This window comes from Cydia fagiglandana, chromosome 13 (assembly GCF_963556715.1).
Source record: "Cydia fagiglandana chromosome 13, ilCydFagi1.1, whole genome shotgun sequence".
In the NCBI taxonomy this organism is placed as follows: domain Eukaryota; kingdom Metazoa; phylum Arthropoda; class Insecta; order Lepidoptera; family Tortricidae; genus Cydia; species Cydia fagiglandana.
Genome location: NC_085944.1, coordinates 5000843 through 5019901, shown reverse-complemented (window position 1 = coordinate 5019901; position 19059 = coordinate 5000843). Strand labels below are relative to the sequence as shown.

Here is a 19059-nt window from a genome sequence, read left to right as displayed (position 1 = left end):
CATGTCAAATTGAAAAATAAATAGATTTGTAGTTGTATTTAGACTTTGTAGCAGTGGTAACCCTGTTTAGAAAGCAAGAAAACTGTTATTATGAGCTATTGGATAATTGACATGCACCAGTCACTCGCTCGTAGCTTTGTTTCTGCGGCGTAAAGAGACTATCGCCTTAATGGGAGAGAACTGTAATGCCTCATAGCGGTCAGTTTCCCGAGATTATAATGTAGTGAACTGTACCAAAGAAAGGATAGTTATAAAATATATTATATTAGCTTTTGCCCGCGACTTCGTCTGCGTAGAATGATGATGATTGATAAAAACTGCCCTATGTCCTTCCCCGGGCCTCAAACTATTTCCATACCGAATTTCACTTAAATCGGATCAGCGGTTTTAATGTGGACAGGTAACAGACAGACATAGGCCAAAGGACATTACGGGTTGTAAATAACCGACGTGGTATGAAAAAAGCGGCCAAGTGCGAGTCGGACTCGCCCATGAAGGGTTCCGTAGCAGCAAGTAACATTATAAAATTGCGGTTTACGATTTATGACGTATTAAAAAAAACTACTTACTAGGTCTCGTTCAAACCAATTTTACTAACAATTTCACTTTCTATACTATACGCAAACTATAAACATGTGTTTGTGATACAAAACCGTTTCATATGTTATTCCAAATGTATGAAACTACAGCCTGAACATGTCACTTGTAGTTCCAATAACTTTATCGGTGCAGCGTGAGACGTCACCCGGAACGACTCCGCACCGCGCCATTGTCCCAGCAAGATAAAATATGAGTATTCGTACCGCAGACTTTCTACTAGACTCCGAAATTTAAATTACAAGAAATAATTAAAATAATATCACTTCGGGAAAGACTCCAACTTACTACCTTTTGGAACACCCGGTTTTATCGCTCTTAACCAACTATAGTTAATTTTTTTAGCATTAGAAAAATAGAAGCAATCTTGGTGTGTCTTTTGATTGACACACGTTAACGCGTTTTAAAAAATAAGTCACAGCAAATATGTAACAATTATGAATCTAATACGATCATTTATATTCTTCTGCTTTCATAAATAATAGTTACTGATTTTTAAAAAGCGTTTTTCAATTAAAAGACATGTCAAGATCGCTTACCTTCTTTCGAATGCTAAAAAAACGAACTATAAGCTACCAAAGCTTACCAGAAGCTTTTACAGACGTTGCAATTGTGTCGCTTAACTTCAAACTCGGGTAAATCCATTCGACCCGCTCAGCAAATATCTACCCTATTCTTTTCTTAATACCAAAATCGCATAATCTGACAGATGTACTTACCCGAGTTCGAAGTTAACCGACTCAATTGGAGGCTAAGTAGGTGCAACGAATTCAACCGATACATCAAATGCCGTAATGTAATGCAAATTGAACCCGAGTATTGATGACATTTGTAGAGGCCAATATACATACCGGGTGTGGCCTGTAATATGAGCAAAAAATTAAACTGTAGGCTGTACTCCTCATACTGACCAACATTTGTTCAGCGACTTTTAAAAATAACTTGTGGTTTGATTTTTAATACACTTTAAAGTTTATTCTAAGACGCAATGTATTGCGAATTTTTTTATGTTTTAGGCGTGACAATAAGCAACGTCAATCACAATGAAAATGGCATGGCGATGGCGTCCATTGAAGATAATATTTATTTTGTATGAAGTCTAAATACATCATAATTTTTAAAAGTTGTTGAACAAAAGTGTCACCGTTTGAGGAGTACAATCTATGTTTTAATTATTGCTCATGTTACAGGCCACACCCGGTATATGTAACCTGTTTATATGCTAATAGTAAATTTGTACAGGAGGACGGAGGACTAATGTGTGACCACGGTGATCACGAGATATCATTGTATGGTCCATCTAATAGATAAGTGATCTATTATTCATATAGAACAGGAGCGGTTTTGTACACTATGTGTGCTCATAGAAAAGCCTATTTTCACTATTCGTTTATTTTTCTCTTACGGGCCCAACCGATTTCGAAAGTTTTAATATATTTTTCTTACTTTTTATGTATTATTATATTGTTATCATTATTTAGCTATATATTTAAGCTTAGAACTAAACCGAGCTAAACTGTGGTATGAACAGTTTCAGCGGTATTTCCGGACCGATGCGACCTCTAATGGCTTCTCTACACGATGGGCCAACACCGGCCACTCCAAGGGACGCAGCCATGCGGTAGAATGAGATAAAGGGTGAGTACTATTAAATTGTCGCAATTTGAATAAAATTTTATACAATAAAATAATATACAATAAAATTCAAAAATGTTTATTATTGGTAAGTTTATGATAAAATAGGCGAGCTAAAACCGTTTTATTGTTTGTCTAAAGCACGACGTGAGAATTCTCGGACTTTACTCTTGACCCGACTCATAGAATTTTGCACGGAATCATTTGTGATAAGTTTAGTACATTTAATCCACTTCCTTTTGAAATCGGGCAATGATGTGGCCGGTTGGCATGTTTTCCGCAATTTTGTTTTTATATTTGCCCAGTATTTTTCTATCGGCCGTAATTCTGGGCAATTTGGCGGATTTAATCCCTTTGGTACAACATCGACAGAATTCAAATTATACCAATCCATAGCTCTAGATGAATAATGGCAACTTGCCAAATCCGGCCAAAATAATGTCGAACAATTGTGCTTTTTAATAAGTGGCAACAACCTTTTCTTTAGGCATTCGGATATATAAATATCTGTGTTAATTGTGCCAGTGGTTACAAAAGGCGAACTTCTCATACCGCACTGGCATATCGCTTGCCACACGAGGTACTTTTTGGCAAATTTCTCGACTGGAATCACTTTTTCTGATTCAGGCAGACCCGAGACGTTGCGGGAAGAAAAGTATTGATTGCCTGGTATTGAATTTAAATCAGCCTTTACATACGTTTCGTCATCAATGATTAAGCAACCTGCTGTATTTTGAACAAACAAGGCGTACAATAATCTAGAACGTCGAACTGCTCGATTATACTGATCAACCGTTCTTTTCGGAGCTTTTTGTTTTTTGTATGTAACAATACCGCAGTTTTTTTTTATTTTTTGTACATTGCTTTGGCTTGTTCCAACTTTTTTGGACACATCTCGGGACGAAATAGCCGGATTTTGATCAAACAGCTTACACACCTTTGATTCCAACTTTTTGTTCCGTTTTCTTGTCGGATGACCCTCTCGCTGCTTTCTTTCAGTAGTTTTACCTCGTTTTAGCTTTTTTATGGTCCTTTGCACTGTTCTCCGAGTTGTATTGCACGATTTTGCAAGTTCCAAAGTAGATATATAGGGATTCATAGTAAATTTTTGCAAAATTAAATCGCGCACGCTTTTTTCTTTTGACGACATCTTGAAAGACAAATACAAGTGAATGTTTTTTTTTAAGAATAAAAGATGCCAATACATTCTAATTTTGATATATATAATAAGTTTTACCAAAAAGGTTGAGAGTCTAGAAAAAAAAACGGAATATGTTAGCGACAATTTAATAGTACTCACCCTTTAGCAATATCACTTGCTCCCTCTAACGCATAAATGCGTCCCTTGGAGTGGCCGGCGCTGGCCCATCGTGTAGAGGAGCCATAAAGCTTCAAGAAAAGAGCTTACTTACTGCGGATGCTGTCCTAAATTCCGGCAACGCATTTACAACTATTCAGGTGTTGCGGGTGTCCATGGACAACGGTAATCGCTTGCCATCAGGCGATTCGTCTGCTCGTTTGCCTCCTAAATATATCTTATAAGTTATTTGCATATTATATTCTCCATCTGTACCATTATTTAACAAATTCCATCTTATCGCAGTCTGATAATCTGACTTGAATTCCTGTAAACTTAAATAACGGAGCAAGACTTACTTTATCCCAAACCCATGCAAAAGAATCGGTGGCATCCTGGCAATAAATTGTTAATTTAATCGCTACAAAATTACAGACATTTTCCCACACGTTACTTCATGAAAGGAAGGAACTTGTCAATGCCCGGTCCCAGCGAAATTTAGCCACTTAAGTCACGCAAATTTGAACTTAATTACATTTTCATAAGGCTCATTATGAAGTGACAGGCGCACATGTTTAAGGGCCACTGTGGTTATGGGGAAGTATACCTACGTGCGTGATTATCAAGCCCGAATTAAGCTGTCTCCCACAATATTAACTCTCATACGTAACCTTATGAACTTATTCTGATCGGTTTCGAAAGTATCGGTTATGTACCTACGTAAATTTGGTAAATCAGCGAAGTTGGAAAATTAAAATGGAAATGTTATAATGTTTGTCTACTTGCAGAAACACACGGATAGTAACTATTTTACTATGAAATACTATGATAAATACGTAGCCAATAAGTAATAGTATAGTTTATGGAGTATTTAACACTATTTTCTAGGTATTCTATCTATTTCTTAGTACATACCTGTAGGATAATGGTTCTTATTTGTTTCAAAGTAAGAAAGCCAATGGATATAGAATTCTATGGGTACAGTCACCTGCAATAATATGTTACTCTTAGATGGCCGCAAAAATATGCGACACGCAATGACTCTACAAATAAGATCGTGTCAGATATTTTTGCGGCCTTCTTTGTATAACATATAATTGCAGGTGACTGTACTGCGCTAATGATAGATGGTAATTACAAAATGAAGTAGGTATATCACGACGTTAAAATAACTTCAATATGATCCCAAGTGTTAAATCTGACGAATGAAACCGACACTAAAATAAGGCAATTGTTTCGCGGAACCCTAAATTAAACAGTGGCTGTAAGTAAGTATTGTGCCTTTAATTAACTTAATATTTAACACTATCGCTAAAGCAAAAGTTCAAGTAATTAAGATACGCCGAAATAAAGCACGCTTACGTATTTATTAACAAAGCAGTAAATCGTTTATTTGTTCAGTTTATAGCTATAAAACACAAGACTTTTACATTAAATTTGAAAGCTTTCAACTTTAATTTAAAAGTCTTGTGTTTGTACGTATAAGGTACATAATTTAGGATACGGTAGAAATGATCGTGCTATCATTACCTAGTAACATAGGTAACTAACTATATTTACCTTTGTATTACTTTATACAGAACGGAACCTAGCCTCAGTAAATATTACTACGCGAGTTTCGTAAGATATTAAATTGATAAATCTAAAACTTGACTTCAAATTGATTTGATAGATTGATTTATCGAAATCGGAAAATATTTAAGAAAAAATATACAAATAATGCCTAAAAAATAATCCGTAGTTTAATTTTCAGTTCGGTCTACAAAAATGACCCAATCCAACCACTTTACCCAATTCCATTGCAATAAATAAGGCTAACTTAAGTAAATTCGACCCTTTAGTTCAACACGTTTTTCTAGCAATTTTTTAGCAATAACAATAAATACTACTCTCAAAGATAGATTTGAGTCAGTCATAATCACAATCATCAAGGCTTCGTGCGAAACGTCAATTTCTCCAAAAGCATATATTGATCGCAGGCGCATAAGTACAGAATGACATGCGCGGTATCGGGCGGCCCGAGATAAAAGGGGACCTGCACTTACGCGCTCTCCTTGCATCTATAGTGCGCACCACCATTTCAATATTCATGTGATTGTCATGAAATGTTTTAAAAGTAAAAAGCTACTTACAGTACTTACCATTTCGTTCAGGTAGGTAGTTAACGTAGGTTCTCCTTTTAACTTTGGCGACGGGAAATTGATTGAAGTCTCTCTACCTACATCAACCAGAATATTTTGTTCTCATATTTAGCGAAGAGATGGTAAAATTTATACACGTTTTTTAGCTATTTCTCGTTTGCCTTATCGGATGGTTTATTTACATGAAGATACGTCTCATAAAAGCATTTGGCTTGATAATAAAAGCGCAATACGATACACTACAAATACTCGCGAACGAAAAGCCAAAATTGTTTTTTTTTTCATTTCCTTGTAATTCTAAAGGGTTTACGTTTGTTTTATAAGTTACAAGCTTTGCAAATAGGTTCCAAACTCACGCTTATTATCCCGCGTCAACTTCTGTTACTACCTTTACTACTTAATACTTATTTGGCTTGCGCGTAACCCAAAATGAGTCTTGGCCTCCAACACAAGAGCACGCGACTTTGCTCTGTCCAGGCAGAACAGTCTCACTCCAGCTTTCGCCAACGCAGACCTCACGGAGATCTGCCTCCTCTCTATCTGCCCAACGATATTTACCAACTACATATAGGAACTGAAATTGTTAAAATTACGTCCAAATCGTCCAATTCAGAATATGAAATACCGTCCTTCACTACACATACGGGGTCGCCGCTGGAATGTGCTACAGTTTAAATGAGGCTGCGCGGGAGTCGAACCGGTCGCGCCGCCCGCGCAACTTCGGGGAAAGGCCATGATTTATAACTAAAATTAACAGTACAGGTCGGCAAGGGCTCGCAAACAATATTCCAGATTAACGTCATAACGTAACGGTCCGTTTTAATCGGAGCGGAGATAAAGATAAAGCACGATTATAAAAAGTATAGGCTAATTTATGCCTTGTAGAAATAATTGTTGGAAAACAAGAATAAGCAGTGGTTAAGTCGAGTTTGCTATCCAGGTTCAGGATTACTTAACCGTTTGCGGAGAGCTGCATTTTTTATATGTAAAAAACATACTTAATTCATTTTAAATTAATATCCTTTGAGCGAAAGTAGTTCTATACTTTTTGTCCTTTATATTTTGTTATACTGAAGTGAATTTGTATTCCAGTTTTTCAGCATAGGATAATAGAGGGTGAAAGTGTGTGTGTGAGTGCGAAGAACGAATCCTGCGCAAACTAATACGCTGACACCAGTAGTTATCATAAAAATTTATTGAAATGATAATTTTACCATCCAATTTATAATCACCAACGCTGAACATGAAGTACTTATAGATAACTTTAATGCTATTGTAAATATAATAACTTAAGAACCTGTCTCGACTCGACGATATTTTCTTACCCTTTATATACCATCATAGATATAAGAGCTAGGAGCTAAGAGATAGTCATCTCGCTAAGCTCATACAATTCAAACAGCGGCCAGTAATTCCCTAAATCTCATTGTTCTCATTGGTCCATCAATCGGCGCTTGCGCTGTAGCGCGCAGCCGAGGTATATATTTGTGCGTTAGATAAAATCGAGCCACTCGCGCCGCGGCAACCGTGGCACTATCTTGATCGGCGAGCTGGTAACTGCTGCCTGCCAGCCGTTCCATACAAATTGTATGGCATATCTACTACTACTTTTGGGCATAGTTAACCTTATAGTTTACTTGTACAATGTTCTTGTCGGGTAATGGGGGCGATTCATCGTGTCAATGGTGTGAGAACCGCTTAAATGGGTTCCGTGGACGATGGGCAAGGGAGATAGCATTGCGGGGCGTGTATTAGGGTAATGTGAGAATTGGAGCTAGCTTTTCAGGGTGTCTAATGAAAACAAACTATCAGAAACCATTTTCAACACTTATAATCTTTTGTTTAGGTGGCACAAATGTATCTATGTTGAAGTACGAGTATACTCGTAACTTTACAATTTCTATTCGAATTTTGAACAATTAACGCTACAAATTTAAGCCTGCAATTTCGGAACTAAAGTTTTTCAATAGATAGGAGGATGGGTCAATTATACATAGTCCTGCAGACATTTTGAACTAGTCATTGAGTTTTCACTTCTGTCGGCACTCCCGGAGAGCAACCCGTTGTTTTTTTTATGGTTCTGTGGTTTAAGCATGAAGACACAACAGACAGAGTTACTTATTCGTATGATATTAGTGTGATTAGTAGGGATTAATCAAGAAATATGTTTTAAATTTTACTGCCAATAGAAAAGCCAACAAAATTCATAAAAAATATAATTATGTAAGTTAACCTTTACCTCAAGCTTCTATCTATATCCTCCACTACAAACGTAGCATTATAGTTTCCTGCCGGGCTAGCACATGATTAGCGCGACAGTATCTCGATATGGACTACCCGTTTTTTTCTAACTATGTTAATTAAAGTGGGACGGGTAGTCTATCTCTCCGCTAGATACTGTCGCGCACATCATGTGCTAGCCCTACAGTGCAGCTTTTTTACAAAATAAAACCAGCACACATCATTCAACCCTATCAGATGGAACGAAGTGACCTGTATCCTGCATGACCAGTAGGGCTGTTTTAGCCCGAGATCCAGACGCTTAAATGTCTAGGTCATCAGACTTTTTAATGAATAAATAATATATGTATTTTATTTAGTTAAACCAAAAAAGAAACAATAACAACAGCATTCCTTCAGATCCACAGCGTAGGCTTCGTCATCAAACAGAAAGCTCATCCACCTCAGGTTTCGTCAAAATAAATAATTTGATGTTATTTTGTATAATAATATATATCCTCACGGCATCCTGTCACATTTTATAAGCAATAACTTTTGTATGTGTATTTGCAATCACGATTATGGGAACGACTTCTGTGCTAAAAACCTTTCTAACTTAATTAAAATTTCGGGAAAAATTGTTTTTTCAATTTCACGAAAAGCTCACTAGAGTATCCTATAGATGTGGTGTTCCCGCACTCGGCGATGCACGATGTTAAGGGTTTTCTTGAAACATCTCGAATACTGGTGTTAGCTGTTTTTACAAAAAAACAGTAAACACTTCAACTTCGCTTCAAGACATTGTCAGAATGTCAATTAATTTTCCTTTTTGAAAAGTAACAGTAAATAATATCTTACAGTAAACGAACGTTCATTATTTTTAGATATCGGATCTCGGATCATTATCATCGAAGAGTTTCTTCGAAGCGCCGGTAGCCGGGACAAAACGCCCCGACCACATCTTTACAAATCCAAAACGGCATAAGTCATAACAATTTTCGAGCTACATAAGTCCTTTTGGACATGAGTTGATGAACCCAGTCGACCATTACGAGTATGAAACACATACGCAATCCGGTTCCACGTCGGAACTGCAGAGTTCAAAAATCAGAGCACTTTTTTCGGCTGTCGAACTTGTTTTTGTTTTAATTTATTGCTTACATATTTAATTTCAAGAGTTCCGTGACCGGGAGTTACTGGTTTCAAAACTTATAATAAATTAAACCCATGACATTTTTTAAAACAATGATTAGTTAGGTATTACTTATTTAAGTTACTGCACAGACCGTGTGGAAGACTAACAGAATCGAATTACTTACTTAAATTAAATCTATGCTAGACGATAGACAGAAAATTTAATTAACATGCGACATCTTTTGACAAAGGAAGAAGAAAGCATTTATTTGCACAATAACCTTCTTCTTCTTCTTTAGGTGCCATATTCTCTACGGATGTCGGCTACCACAGTCCGGAACTCTTCTCTATTCGCACCTTTTCTGCCTAGCGTAGCAGCGTCGATTCCCGTCCAACTCCTAAGGTTATCCATCCAAGTTGTTTTTCTTTTCCCTCTGCCCCTTTTCCCTTCGATTTTTCTCTATTATCTCTCTAACAATATTATATTTGTCATGTCTGTATACGTGTCCAAAGTAAGCGGTTTTTCTTTTCATTATTGTAAGTACCTATACTAATTCTTGTTTCTTACGCGAGTTGCCGACTCTACAAGCTTGCAAGGAAGGTTTGTAAACCTTAATTATTAGGTACTCATCATCAGGAACATAACACTACATACATACGTATGGCAGAGTAAGTAGATACTTACATCTGATACACTTTCCGAAATCTGGAGCAGAAACGGCCGCAATCAGTCGGCAATCAGTCGCTTTTCATCTCGAGAAAGGCGCCCGCGGGGACCTTTCTTTTTGCACCAATGCACGTAAGTGGCAGATTATTTAACGCATTTATATGTTATTTATTTCGTTTTGTCAGTTTAAGACTCAAAAAGGTGTAATTGGAAGAAATATCTCAAAGGGATAAGTTAGCCCTTGTACTTACCTTGTCCTAATTGTTTACGTTTGTTACCTAATACCTACGTGTTTTTGTACAATAAAAAATGTACTACCAATTTATATATCATATTCATAAAATGCATGTTGGCGATACATTTTAAAAGTTAATCTGTATTGTGGTTAAATTGGTTTTGTTAAACCAAAGGTGTAGCATTTTTTGTGACAAATATGGTGATATAAGCTTTCCCGTGTCTAAAGCTTCGTTAATTTCGCTCTATTTAGGTAAACTTTCATTTTGACACAAAGGTTAATTAGGTACATACAGCTGCCTATGCCTGTGGGCCTTGCGAAATGATTTTACGAAGATCTTGACAAATTAAAATAATAAATACATATTTTGTACAGCTTAGGGGTCATCCATTAATTACGTCACACGTTTAGGGGGAGGGAGCAGGTCAAGAAAATGTGACATATTGTGACATGGGGGAGGGGGGAGACACACACTTTGTGACGTCACTTTAACTTCATCAGTAACCGAAAATTTATTTAAATTATTTAGTTCGCTGTACATTTAAATAACAAGTTTTTAAAACAAAAATAGTTTTTAATCGTTTAATTTTGTTTCCTAAGCAGTTTTGGGTTATAAAATTACTAATATTTATATCGTCAAAATTTTGATAAAATATGAATAATACTTAGGTACTTACTTAATTCGATTTGGCGATTTCGTAGAAAAAATGTGACGTCACGCTAGGGGGGGAGGGGTTTGCCAAATGTGACCAAGTGTGACAAGGGGGGGGAGGGGTCAAAAAATCGAGAAATTGGTGTGACGTAATTAATGGATGACCCCTTATAAGCTCTGCAATGATTACACTTTTCTAGTATTCGAAACTTAAATTAGACCGAACGAAATGCATTGTTTTTCATACTAAGACCCGTTTTGAAGAGAGCGATCGTAATCCAGAATAAGTTTAATTCCCGCTCGTATAAAGCCATAAGCGCCATGCGATCACAAGAAATATTTGCCGTTGTGTACGAAAAGGTTAGCACTACCACGGATGAGTAAAGCAAACAGACTGGTCATATTCGTAATTAAGAGTTTGTTGTTGACGGCATAGAATAGAGTAAATTAATTGGTATAGGTACTTACTGTATTGTATTGCTCTTGCAGTTAAGTCTTTACCAGTAAAAAAACCTTGCATAATAAAGCTCTTGCTGGACCCATAACATAATTAAAAAAGGTATAAAGCCATAACAAGAACATTTTGAGAACTGAGGGGCTACCGCGAAAACCGAAATTCGCAAATTGCGGGGATCTTTCTCTTTTACTCTAATGAAGGCGTAATTGGAGTGACAGAGAAAAATGCCCGCAATTTGCCAACTTCGGTTTTCGCGGTTATAGCCCTGTACACTCAGTAGTGAGGTGAGATATAACCCATTTCTACAAGTTACTGTTAAGAAAACAATAGTGCACAGTGGATCAATTTTAAAACGAGTGGACACATATTACTGTTTTTAGTTTTTACAGTATCAGTGATAATAGGTAAGTACTTATATTTATTTTATGTAGAGAGTTGAGAAGACTGGCCCCAATTTCACCAGTGTGACAGGTGCGACAATTGTAAAACATCACTGTTACTGACGCCACAGGCATCCATGGGCTACGGTTACCGCTTACCATCGGGCGGGCCGTACTCCAGTTTGCCACCATCATAGAATTATTAAAAAAAAAATTATATCGGAAAAAAAACAGATATTTCTCTTGCTGTTAAAGTTTATGACAATTTTCACAAGAAACACTACAATTGTAACGAAATTCCGACATATAACTCATTTCCTGTCAAGATTCACCGACAATTCTACAAATATGTCGACATAGAAAAAATAATTCTTGTTTCACAACATACTTAATTGCAATATACAATTGTAGCAAAATGTCTGTCATGTTTGTAAGTATTTCTATAGAAAATATTTTATAAAATTGTAATATGTCACCTGTCGCTTGACAATTGTCGCTCGACGTAATAATATGTCACTGACAATTGTAGCCGTGGTGAAATTCAAGCCTGACGGCTAAGCAGGTATAATAATATTCAGTGTACGTACCTAGTATATAAAAATACTTACCTGCTATTGCTATCTTCATTATTTATCAGTCTCTGGTATTAAAATAAATATTCATTGGTCGGCAGACGCGGGCAACTGGGTGAAAGGTCTCATTGTGGTGTCACGCTGGACGCTATTGTGCATCGTATCGAACGTATATTATGTACTGCGGGTATATAATGAATATTGACTCGGCTTATATAAAATACGATACAGGTAGCCGAGCCGGTCAGATCCATGATTTAGTGTGGATATAAATCATTTTAAATGGTTCGGCATTGTTTCACACAAAGCTTCGTTTGGGTACAGTCAGTGTTAGCTTAAGTTGCTAAAATGTCCAATTCTGAAAGCATCTGTCTTGCTAGAGTGACAGCCGTATTCGAACAATGAGATACGTCAAATACTAGATATTGAAACTATATGGATTGGATATGTCAGTGTCAAACAAGTGTCAAAAGTGACGTTATTGTTTGAAGAAATAGGTATTATAATTATACCAAGTTGCTTTAAGAAGTGTAACACTCTCACGGTAGATGTCGCTAGGTGTCACCGAGCCCTAAGCGCCACTTGCACCATTTCACTAACCCGGGGTTAACCGGTTGAAACTGGAGTTACCATGTTTACCAGTACAATTTGACACAGGGTTAACGTTTTAACATGACGTTTTGTAAAATTATTACGTATTTCATGCATATGAATGATTATATTCGGATTATTATAATATTTATTTTAGTGTTTAGTGAAACAAGCGCTGTAGAAAATCTACCCTGAAAGATCTACTAGCCAATAATTATTTTTTTTCTAGCGAGTCACAATATTTAAATTTCAGTAAATTTTGTAGCGGAGTGACGTTTATGAACGTACTCCTAAAAATATCTTATCTATGGCTGTCACTTTGACAGCTCCCCCTTACCTATCTCATCGCAAGACTGATGGACGTGCCAATAAAAATATAAATGTAACTAATATTAAGAAGAAGTATATTACAGAAATAAATACAAGAACAGGATTAACAATTGTTTTATTGAAGATACTACATGGCGCAGCCGCAACGAAGACGAACTTACGAAGATTGAGGAAGATTAATAAGGTACACGTTTTTAACTGTCCGCCATTTACCGGTACATCATGGGAAATGAGAATGACAATAAAGAAGTCAAAGAAGAACTTTTACAATTAAAAGTTGACAACATGTGTGCGGTGGAGTATAAAATGCCACCGAGTTTAAATCTCGACAATATAGAAAATTCCTGGAATCAATGGCAAAAATTTAAATTGTCGTTCAAGAACTTTGTGTTAGCGGCGGGCTTCGAAAAGTTGTCGGAGGCCAGGAAAGCAGCTATTTTAATAAATTGTATTGGGCAGCAAGCACAAGAGCTGTACTTCAACGTGTTAAAGAAAGAAGACAAAGACAAGCTGGACGACGTCATTCAAATATTTGATGAATACTTCAAACCTAAACAAAACGAAGTCATTAACACATATAATCTCAACAAACGGAATCAAGAAGAGGGCGAATCTTTTGATGCATACTACACAGCAATCAGAAAACTAGCGGAGAACTGTAACTTTGATGACAAGAAGGACTGGATGATACGAGACAAGATTGTCATCGGAGTGCGAGACCAAAGGGTACAACAGAAGCTGTTGGAAGTCAAGGACCTCTCGCTGGACAAGGCGGTTGACATCTGTCGGTCTACAGAGCTGTCCAGGGAGTTTGTCAAGACACTCAACAACCCGGAGGTGCATGCGGTCCAGCCAGGCAGGCCAGCGTTCCACGGGCAACAGCTCAGTAAAGCTAAGTATTATAATAATAACAATAGTAAAAGTTGGTCCCAATCTGCAAATGTTAAACAAAGTAGCAGCACTAATTATAACAGCTCATTTTATAAGTGTAGAAAATGTAATACTGAACATGGGCCACGACAGTGCCCAGCCTTTGGCAAAATTTGCTCTAATTGCAACAAACCAAATAACTTTAGTGTGGGTTGTACTTTTTCAAAACGAAGGGTTCATTATGTAACTCAAGATGAAGGCGACGATGCCTGCAATGATGTTCAAAATTTGTGACTAGTATATAAAGTTTACTCAATCAATCTTGATGATAATATTGAGTGGTCAGAATCATTTAGAGTAGAGACTAAGAGAGTGTCCTTTAAGTGTGACACAGGTGCACAAATTAACGTAATGAGCTTAAACACTCTTAATAAAATTGTCAATGATGATGCTAATATTAAAATATCTGAGACGAGAGCTTTACTTGAGGTATACGGTGGTGGTAAGTTGGTACCATTAGGCCAAGTCACACTGAAATTATACTCTAAAAATGAAGAGAAATTTTTTGACACTAAATTTATAATTATTAACAAGAATGTACGCCCCATTCTGGGTTTACTCTCCACGGTCCAACTTGAATTAATAAATATTGAGGAGATTAATAGTAAAAAAAATAATGATGTAAGTGTCAATGCCAAAATTAATATTAATAATAAAGAGCATGTAATTAATAAACATATCGAACTGTTCCAGGGTGTTGGAGAGTTTAAGAAAGAGCTGCAGCTACGCATTCGACCGGGAGTGGAGCCTGTAGTGAGACCCCCGCGCAGAGTGCCCAACGCGCTCCTCACACGTCTTGCGGAGAAGCTGGGGGCGCTGGTGAGGCACAAAGTTATAGCTAAGGTGGAGCACCCTAAAAATTTTGTTAGTAACTTAGTTGTTATTGAGAAAAAGAATGGTTCACTCCGAATATGCCTAGACCCAAAAGATTTAAATCAAGTATTAATAAGAGAGCACCATTTAATACCGACCTTGGACGAAATTGTTCCTAAATTAAGTAATAAAAAAATATTTTCTGTATTAGACTTATCAGACGGCTTTTACAATATTAAATTATCAGACAGCTCGAGCGATTTATGCACGTTTAACAGCCCATTTGGTTGTTACAAGTTTCTAAGGTGCCCCTTTGGCATATCAGTAGCCCCGGAGGTCTTCCAAAGGTACAGCGAGTCTGCCTTTGGTGACATTCCTGGTGTTATTGTTTATTGCGATGACCTCTTAATATGTGCGGATACAGAGCAGGAACATGATGCAATATTAGACAAGGTATTTAGTAGAGCAAAAGAGCATAATGTTCGCTTTAACAAAGAGAAATTTCAGTATAAATTGAAACAAGTCAAATATTTTGGCCATATTTTCTCAGACAAAGGCATGCAAATAGATCCGGATAGAGTCACTGCCATTATCAATATGAAAAGTCCTAATAATAAAAAAGAATTACAAATCTTTCTCGGCATGGTCAATTATTTAAGAAAATTCATACCGCACTTGGCTGATATTGCATCCCCACTGCAGTTACTATTAAAAAAAGATGTGGAATGGATATGGACGGAGGTTCATGAAAATGTATATGCTAATATTAAAAATAAAATTAGTGAGGCACCAGTGTTGCAAAATTTTAATGATAAGCTCGCAATTACCATCCAGTGCGATGCCTCAAAAGACGGCCTGGGATGCTGTTTGCTGCAGGAAGGTAAACCTGTTTGTTTCACTTCAAGAAGCCTTACATCAGCAGAGCGTAATTTTTCACAAATTGAAAAGGAGCTACTGAGCATTTTGTGGAGCACACACAAGTTTCATTACTTTATCTATGGTCGCAAAGTGACAGTCTTAAATGATCACAAGCCTCTAGAGAGTCTATTGAAAAAACATATTCATGAAGTTCCGTCACCTAGACTACAAAGATTAAAACTTAAACTCTTAAAATATGACTTAGATTTCAAATACCTGCAAGGAAAATTAATGTTTATAGCTGACCTTTTGTCACGCTCGTATCTGACTTCCGATGATAACACAGGTGAATCTTACATGTATGAGGTTATTCACAGTGTTGGTTTAGCCCATCATTTAGAATGTACTGAAGAACAAAAAATAATGTTAATTAATGAAAGCTCTGCTGATAGTGAATTAGACATATAAAGAAACTTCATAAAAAATGGTTGGCCTACTAATAATAAAAATATTCCTAGTGGTTTGCATGACTATCATAAATTAAGAGGTGAACTTTCAGTAGATAGCAATTTAATATTCTTTAATGATAGATTAATTGTTCCAAAAAATCTAAGATTATCATTTATTAAAACATTACATGAGGGCCACATTGGTATGACAAAAATGAAACAACTTGCTAGAAAATTGTATTACTGGCCACATATTGATTCACATATTGAACAGTTTGTTAAACGATGTTTTCCTTGTCAGACACATCAGAATAATAATATAAAGGAGCCTTTACTCCCACATGAAGTACCTACATTGCCTTTTGCAAAGATAGCCACAGACATTATGGATTTCAAAACCAAAAGTTACCTCGTAGTTTACGATTATTACTCTAAATGGCTAGACATTAAATACATTCGTAGTAAAAGTGCGAAGAACGTTATTGAGGCCTTAACAGATATATTTTCCAATTTTGGTTTTCCTAAAGAAATAGTTTCAGATCATGTACCCTTTGACTCCAAAGAATGTAGAGACTTTGCTCGTGACAATGGATTTGCTTTCACGTATACTAGCCCCAGGTATCCCCAGTCCAATGGAATGGCGGAAAGAGGAGTACAAATTGCAAAAAAGATTTTAACTAAGTGTCAGGAAGATAACACGGATTATAGATTAGCACTACTTAATTACCGGGCCTCACCAGTATCTGGTACAAACTTGTCCCCATCTGAGCTGATGTTAAATAGAAATTTAAAGACAAAGTTAATAGTAAATTCCCAATACTTACAGCCAAAGATGAATGCTAATGTACAGCAAGAGCTTGATAGGACTAGGATTAGAAATACTAGAAATTATAATAAAACAAGCAGATTTAAAAGCCCATTTGTAGTTGGCCAATCCATATGGTTTAAGAAAGATCCTAATAAGAATGTTTGGCTTGAAGGAAAAATTGTTAGTTATAATGGTAATAGAGCATATACTATAGCTGATAAGAATAATGTTATTTATGAAAGAACCTCGTTTCATATCAGACCTCCTTAGCTGGACTAGGTGCCTCACCGGACTCTACAGTTGGGTCTACCACCATCGGTCGAATGTGAAGTATGTACATTAAAATTCCCAATACTACTGGGCATTTTATGATTCTTTGTGATAATTCAGTATTAATTAGGAAAACATTCCTTTAAAAAGGGGATGAAGAGTTTATTAATGTAAGATATTAGATTGGTTCAAATATTGAACCAATCTACTGTACTGATCTGTTACTTTGTAATAAATATTTATTTTAAATTTTAGTTCTGTGTAACACTAATATACTTAAATATATCAGTACCTTGTAGCAAAACATACTATACTGTAGCAAATAGTAATTATATGTAACACCTTGCAATTTTCTGTAACGGTACCCCTTTTGTGTCAAACTTATATTGTAGTGCTGTATAACTTTAACTTTCTTTTAAAAAGGGGATGATGTAGCGGAGTGACGTTTATGAACGTACTCCTAAAAATATCTTATCTATGGCTGTCACTTTGACAGCTCCCCCTTACCTATCTCATCGCAAGACTGATGGACGTGCCAATAAAAATATAAATGTAACTAATATTAAGAAGAAGTATATTACAGAAATAAATACAAGAACAGGATTAACAATTGTTTTATTGAAGATACTACAAATTTCTGTGTATCTTTTGCAATGTTTGATGTGGCATTGGCATCACCGAATGGGCCGTACGGAAGACCAGCGCTGGCTTTATAGCTAGCATTATGCTGAGTTGGGTCCATTTCGTGATGCACACTTATTGTTCTCTTCTGTTCTTGCTGTTGTTGTCTGTACATGTTCGTACATGTTTTGTGATCGTCACGAATAAAAATATTTTATCTTATCTTTATCTAAATAACAGAGTACAGCGTGTTACAAGTGTTCACAATAAAATCCTGCATCGCAGGCGTAAGACATTATCGCCAATATATTTGACGTGGACTGTACCGTTGAAACACGTAACTGACCATTTAAAACCCTATTGCAACGCCTTAAGGTCCATCAAAGGTCAGTTAGGTTGTTGTTACAAGTCACTCACCGTTACTGGGGGCGACCGGGAGTTCTCGCTGACCGCTACCTGTCAACAAACAATAGATATTATAACATAGTGCGATGATATAGGTACTTTATTCTGTCACTGGCTCTGAAATATAAGAACATACCGGGTGTGGCCTGTAACATGAGCAAATAATTAAAACATAGATTGCACTCCTCAAACGGTGACACTTTTGTTCAGCAACTTTTAAACATTATGAAGTATTTAGACTCCCTATTTTTCATACAAAATAAATATTATCTTCAATGGACGCCATCGCCACGCCATATCATTGTGATTGATGTTGCTTGTCACGCCTTAAACATAACAAAATTCGTAATACATTGCGTCTTAGAAAAACTTTAAAGTGTATTAAAAATCAAACCACAAGTTATTTTTAAAAGTAGCTGAACAAATGTTGGTCAGTATAAGTGTACACTCTTGTCATTTCTATGTAGGTACCTATGTGCTATGTGAGTTGTTATGTAGTAGGCGACGCCAAATGCCAATGAACGTGGTAGAATTCAAAATTTCATGGGTCGGCACATTTCTAAACCATTTGACAGCTGTCAGATAGCTAATGTGTCCCATTCCCACTAGGGCGGCGCCACAGTCATACACGGAACGTATAGAAGTTTGGTCTCCTTAAAGATTGCATATAGCCGGTCAAACAAGTTTGTCAGTAGCAAAAACCCCGATTACCCTTCGCGCCTACATTGTTTTTTGTCGCTTTTCCTACTGACGGAAATGGCTTGACAGACTATAGTAGAAAGAATCAAAATAAATCATTATGCACACTTAAAAGGCTGCCGACATGTCCCTTCCATATTCACTCATTTGGCGTATCTCGTTGCCTACAGACGGCAAAGATGCAAAGTTAAATGCGTATGTGTCATCGTGTGATTATCTTATCAGAGAAGATCTTTAAACGCGTTGAAAACGCTGAAATAATTGTCGTGAACTTTGCAAAAGGTCGGCACGCGGTCTT

The 19059-nt window shown here is 36.6% G+C and overlaps 1 protein-coding gene across 1 annotated transcript in view; it reads right to left on the bottom strand.

Moving 5' to 3' along the window:
• Positions 1–18066: 18066 nt before the first annotated feature.
• The window catches only part of LOC134669841 (uncharacterized), a 53070-nt gene continuing 52077 nt past the window's right edge, over positions 18067–19059 (bottom strand). The window contains exon 2 of the mRNA XM_063527460.1: positions 18067–18113. Within this exon, the coding sequence (XP_063383530.1) occupies positions 18067–18113 (47 nt within the window). The remainder of the gene's footprint in view (positions 18114–19059) is intronic.